This window comes from Corvus hawaiiensis, chromosome 14, assembly GCF_020740725.1.
Source record: "Corvus hawaiiensis isolate bCorHaw1 chromosome 14, bCorHaw1.pri.cur, whole genome shotgun sequence".
NCBI classification, from domain to species: domain Eukaryota; kingdom Metazoa; phylum Chordata; class Aves; order Passeriformes; family Corvidae; genus Corvus; species Corvus hawaiiensis.
Genome location: NC_063226.1, coordinates 5,790,192 through 5,796,430, shown reverse-complemented (window position 1 = coordinate 5,796,430; position 6,239 = coordinate 5,790,192). Strand labels below are relative to the sequence as shown.

At 57.3% G+C, this 6,239-nt stretch overlaps 1 protein-coding gene across 2 annotated transcripts in view; it reads left to right on the top strand.

Moving 5' to 3' along the window:
• The first annotated feature begins 848 nt into the window (after positions 1-848).
• EDA (ectodysplasin A) overlaps positions 849-6,239 on the top strand; it is a 61,778-nt gene continuing 56,387 nt past the window's right edge. For both annotated transcript variants that reach the window (XM_048319080.1, XM_048319079.1), the window contains exon 1: positions 849-1,142. In XM_048319080.1, the coding sequence (XP_048175037.1) occupies positions 864-1,142 (279 nt within the window). In that variant the 5' untranslated portion in view covers positions 849-863. The remainder of the gene's footprint in view (positions 1,143-6,239) is intronic.

Genomic DNA, 6,239 nt, shown 5'->3' with positions numbered 1-6,239 from the left:
ATCAATTAAACCCACTGACTGGGAATAGAACCAGCACAGGCTTTGCCGACTCCTTTTGATGAGTTTTAAGGTCCTTCCAAACCAAGCCAGGTGTGATTCTATGGTTCCCTCTCCAAACCCACTCCTCTCTCTGGTTCACTCTTTCTCAGGCTGTTTTCCACCTTCCATTAGTTTCCAGCACTGAGAATGAATCTTTAAAAAGCTGGAGAAGACAGCGACAGCCGCCTCAAAACACAGCAGACCCCTGGGCACAGCGTGCTCGGCCGTGTCCCCGGCAGAGCGGAGACAGCGCTGCCCGTGCCCGGGGTCGGTGGCGTTTGGCATCCTCCGCTGGCTGCAGAGACAGAGACTGGCGAGACTGCGGTCACCGGGACCGGGATCGGGTCCATGCGCACCGGGATTGGGATCGGGACGGGGATGTGGGCCGGGACAGGGACTGCGATCAGGACCGGGACTGGGACCTGAGCCGGAATCGGGACGGGGCCCTCCTGCACCGCATTGAGCACGGGCCCACCCATAACCAGGGTGACAGGGACAGGGATGGGGATCGCAGGACACGCAGCGGGGCGTGGCTCCGCGCCAGGGTGACCCCGCCCCTCCTTTACATAACCCCGCCCCGCGGTGCCGCTGCCGCCGCCCGGCCCCCGCCCCTGCCCGCTCCGGGCCCCGCCCCCCGGCCGGGCGCTGAGGCGGCGCTGCCGCGGCCGAGCCCCGCCCCTCTCCCGCCCCGCCCCGCCCCGTTCGCGGCCCGGCCCCGCCCCCTGGCGGGGCGCTGGCGGCCCGGCCGCGCAGCCCGCGGTGCCCGGCGCGCCCCGGGAGCAGCAGCGCTGGGGCCGCTCCGCGCCGCTCCGCCCGAGCGCACCATGGGCGCGGAGCGCAGGGCGGCGGCGCCGGCTCCCCGCGGCTGCGCCTGCGGCGGTGGCGGCGGCAGCTGGCGGCTCTTCCTCGGCTTCTTCGCGCTGTCGCTGGCGCTGCACGTCCTGACGCTGGGCTGTTACCTGGAGCTGCGCTCCGAGCTCCGCCGCGACCGCGGCCCGCAGCCCGCGGCCCCGCCGCGCCGGGACGGGACGGCGGCAGCGCCCGGAGCCCCGGCCGGGGGCCGCCCGCAGCGCGCGGCCGAGGGCGCGGAGCGGCGCCAGCAGGTGGGTCCGGCCGGGGGCGGGGGGACCGCGGGGGCTCTGCGCTGCTCGGGGCCATCCCCCGGCTCCATCCCCGCGCTCGGGTGTCGCGCCCCGGGACGCTTCGGAACGGCCCCTCGGGGGGTGTTTGGTGGAAAAAGGGGGAGAGCCCCGAGCTCGCGGTGCAGGGGTGAAGGGTGGGGGGAGCTCGCCGGGGCTGGGGGTGACGGGCTGCGGGGCAGCCTGCGCTCCACCTGCTGCCCGCCGTCTCCCTATCGCGACAGACCCGCCGTGTGTCCCGACAGCCCAGCCTTGGCCGGGGGCAGCGGCTCTGCCCCGGCCTTTGCGGGGACCCCCCGGGCGCGGGGTGCTGCGGCCGGGGAGCCCCGCACGGCTCGGCCCCGCACCCGCCGTGGGCGCTGGGTCCCGGTCCCGCACGGCCTCCGCTCGCTCCCCTCCCTTCCTCCTCCTGCGCTGGGTTCGTGATTTCAACTCTCCCCCAACCCAGGTACATCTTTTGGGTGATGCCTCAGTGTCCCCCCCGCAGCAGCTCCTCAGCCTGCGCAGGACAGGTGGGCAGCAGCCTCCCGGTTGTCCCCGCCGGTGTCCCCAGCCCGTGGGGGGGTCGCCTGTCTCGAGAGCCTCTGGGAGAGCCGGAGCGGAGCTGGGGCCTCCGCTCGCAAACTTAGCTCATTTTTTCCAGGCACGAAACCTCGCTGCGAGCAGGATAAGCTGGAGGAAGGAGTTTCCTCCCCTCCGAGCCTCCCGAGCGGATGGCCCGCTCCCCCAAGGTGCCGGGTGGCTTTGCCGCGGAGTCGCAGCGGGGTTTCGGGGGAGATGCTAAGCCCTGCCTCGGCACCCCAGCGGTCCTCGCCTCGCTGGTTATCAGTGTGTGGGGGGAAGGACAAAAATAGCTTTGATAAAGCGGCGAGTTTGGAACTCTTCCTCCCACTTGGCAGCGGGAGCCGTTCCGCCGCGCCGGCCTCGGCTGCCCCCGGGAAAGCCGGGCTTGCGCTTCCTTCGCTGCCTGGATCCCGCAGCTTCCCATCATAAATCCAAGTTCAGCGTTGAACCGGAGGGAAGCCGAGCTCCCGGGTCATCGCTCTGCGCTCTCCCCTCGCTGCCCCTCGAGCCGTGTCAACACAGAGGGAGCCGGAGCAGTTTGATGTCGTGCTGGGATTCCTGGGTTGTCTTGGAATAGCGCGCGGCTGGAGTGCCTTTCATGTTATCGTGCTGGATCTGTTTAGGCTTTCGAGCTCTTCTTTCCAGCGAGTGTATAATGAAATACCAGGGCAAATACTTGAGGCATTCATAAATTACAGCGTTAGATAATTTGTCTCTGGATGCGGACGGAGCTCCGAGCGTCGCTCGCTGCAGCTGACGGACTCCAGATAAGGTAACGCTAATTATTTATTTCTTTATTCTACATCTGGCCTGTCAGGCTTGAGATGAAATATTCTTTGGGGCACATTGAAGCAGTTGGATTGGAGAGAGAGTTTGGTGGTAGTAGGGACATGGGGAAGGAAGGCTGAGCGTCCCGAGCCACTCTGGTTGGGAACGGCTGCTGTGACAACGTGTGATTAATGGGATTTTTAGTGGTGCTGCTCACCCGTTTCTCGCTGATTTTCTGCCTTGAGTCGATGTGCAGCTAAAACAAGCACTTTGGGTGTCCTGGGGTGCTGTGGGTGCATCCCTTCAGTGATTAAAGCAGTGAAACGAGGGCTTTGCAAACAGCTTTATTTAGCAAGTTATCATCAAGCTTTGGGGTACGAGTGGGGTTCCTGGCAGCTTTTCTAAACTGCACTGCTGATAAACCCAAAGTGTGATCCCATACATGTGATGGTTGCATAAATTAGGCCAAAATTACTAAATAATTAATTCAAGAGATGTGATCAATGGCATTTCTCTCCTGGGGACCATGGTCAGAGTCAGGGTTCATTTGAGGGGGACCCGACGTCCCAATGGCCATTGTCATGTGGGCCCTCAAAAGTCCTTCAGCTGCTGAGGTGTCCTCGGTGAAGAGGCCGAGTGCTGACTGTGTGTGTTGTGATTGTACAAGCTGATTTAAACCCAAAAGATACTCCTCTTCCTGACCCATTTTTCTTTATTTTTAAATTATTTTGTTCCCCCCCCCCCTTCCTGACCTGAGGCAGGAGGAAGAGGAGTGTGGGGGAAAGGATGGGGAGCGATGGTCAGTGCTGAGATTTTGGCTGAAACCTCACCTGGCTGCGTGCCAGAAATGACCTCATGACAGGAGTGAGATTTGGCAGCTCGATAACGCCCCGCTTCCCTATCTCACAGGGTATCCAAATATGTAACTCATTTGGGATAGAAGGGCAGATTTTCATGGCAGAGGTTGAGGCATTGTAGTTCCACATCTTTGTCCCAGAACCCGCCGGGTGTTGCATCACCACGTTGGCTGCGAGATGAGGAGTTTGTTAGAGCTGCTTTAATTCGTTGACTCTTCAGTGCCTCAGAGGTGTGAGAGAGGGTTTGGGGAGTGGTGGAGCCTTGGCTGGTGGTACAAAATCCAAATAATTCCTCCGGATGGGTGTGCTGTGGGATGGGAGAGGGATTCTGTCAGGCGGGCTCTGCTCGCAGAGATCCACATCAGGACACTGTGTCCCTTTAGAGGGGTTTGGGCCTAAATTAAATCATGTTTTGCTGTCAAAAAATCATCCAATCATCCTTGCTATATTTGAGCTGTGCAGAGCATCATTCCCATGCTTTTTTTCCAACTAAATCCATGTCGTGCCACATTTCTACCAAAACTTGGGTTTTGGCCAATGCTGGGTGAAGTGAGTGCCCTGAGAGTGTCCCAAGATGGGGATAAAAACTGCCAAAGCCTGGGAATTGGATCAAATGCCGTCTGTTTTGTCAAACTAATTGTGGAGGCACTTGCAGCTGGTGGGGGGAGGGAGAGGAGCTGCTGAGTCATCCAAAAAAATGTGCTGAGCAGCAATTTGCTTGCTGGCATTTCACCTTCCCGGTGCCAAGGTGTCTGTTCTCAGTCTCCACTTTGCACCTTTTTAACAAGGGATGTTCCCACTTTGGAGCAGTGCCCACATCGGCATTCCTGACCTGGGCATTGCCTTCATGGAATCCCAGAATGGTTTGGGTTCAAAGGGACCTCAAAGCCCATCCAGTGCCACCCCCTGCCATGGGCAGGGACACCTCCCACTATCCCAGTTTGCTCCAAGCCCCGTCCAACCTGGCCTTGGACACTTCCAGGGCTGGGGCAGCCACAGCTTCTCTGGGCACCCTGTTCCAGGGCCTCACTGCCCTCACAGGGGGGAATTTCTTCCTTTCTTTTCCCTCACCACTGTGAAACTGTAGTTATTTTGCCCTTTTTTGTCAATTCTGGCTCCAGAATAGGAGACAGCACTTGGTGTGATTGGCACAAAGGCTCTAAAAGTGTTGAAGCTGCTTCAGAGGCTTCTCCTGCCCTGAGCATACCTGGAGCTCATCCATGCGTCCTCATCCCTGTGTCTGGTTCCTGTATCCCAGCTGAAACCTGCCCAACGTGCTGAAAGCTTTGAGCAGAGCTCGTGCTGGAAAGGCTGCTCCTGGAGAAGCACAGGGTTCTGTGGGCTCGGACCTTTAAATCCCTGTTCAGGGCCCATGTGTTGGGATTTCAGGGGCTCTGATCCCGGGTTAGGGAAAGGCTGGGTGTGTGCAGAGGAAAGATGGTGATTAGGGCTGTGCCTCATGGTGGGTTTTCTCTCAAATTCCACTTTGTGGCCGTGCTTGTAGCTGGAGGAAGCTCTCAGAGGGCAATAAAGGGAGCCAGCAGAGCTCTGTGGCAAATGTCAGGCTCTGGTTACCTTCATTCACAACTCAAATTCTCATATTCCTGCTGCTGTGCCTATGAATATTCCATGCAAAGTTTGGCTTCAGTCCAGAACTCCTCCTGTTGAGATGCTGCAGAGTGGCAGGAGCGTGGCAGTGGCTGCGGGGTGTGCTGCATCCCTTGGGAAATTAAATACAACGGGAGCTCTTCCCGAGGGCTGGAGGTGCATCCCTTCGTGTCCTGTTGGGTGAATTCCTGGTTTGAGGAGAAACCTTTGGCTGTGTGGGAACAGCCCAGCTGGTCCTTGGGAGCTGAGGAATCACAGAAGGGTTTGGGTTGGAGGCGACCTCTCAAGGCTATCGAGTCCAAACCCTCTGCCACGGGCAGGGGCATCTTCAACTCAATCAGGACTTTCCCAAAGTCCTTATTCCCAGATTTATGGTGCTGCAAGGGTGCCTTTCCTTCTGCTCCCCAGTCTCCTCCACAGCTGAGCTGGCGTTCCTTTATTTCTATTTTCTGCTCATTCCATGAAGGATAAAAACTGTGCCTTTGTGTGAGGACCAGGATGTTTTATCAGCACTTACTGAGTTCCTTGACGGAGAATGTTGTTGCCAGAGTAAGTGTTTGACTGATCCGTGAGCAAATTGCAGGGTTTTTCCACAATTTTTCGATGAGTTCCCTGGCGAACCCTCAAACCTGGGTTTTTAACAGCATTCAGTGGCATTCCAAAGTTATCTTCCCCTTAACCCCAGAGTAAATAGTGCTGTATCAACCCCATATTATTTTAACCTTTTAACATTATTTTTCTTACCACATAATAACATAAATCTTCTCTGCTCTCCCATACACATGTAGTGTCTTGTAATGCTAATTAAACTGCACACCACCCTAATTTTGCTCTCAGACTAATCCAATATATTTTTCTTGACTGGAAGCCAAACCCTGAGAGCTTCAGAGCATGCGGAGCTCTCATTCCAGTCTTATTATATGTTAATGGCTTTATATTTTAATATCTTTCAACACTTGGGGAGGTTGTTATTTTTAGAGGTGTCTGGCTGCAGAAGGTACCGGTCCGTGGGGGGTTTGGGGGATGCGAAGCACTGAGTAACCTCCGTGCAGTGAGTAAGTGGGAAGTGTGTCTCTGAAGAGGTGTAATCTGTCAGGATCCATTGTGCACGAACGTGGAATTACAGGGAGGTTTGGATGCGATTTTTACCGTGGTTAAGTGGGAGATTTGGCTGCAGTTTTACCGTGGTTAAGTGGGAGATTTGGCTGCAGTTTTACCGTGGTTAAGTGGGAGATTTGGCTGCACTTTTGCCGTGGTTAAGTGG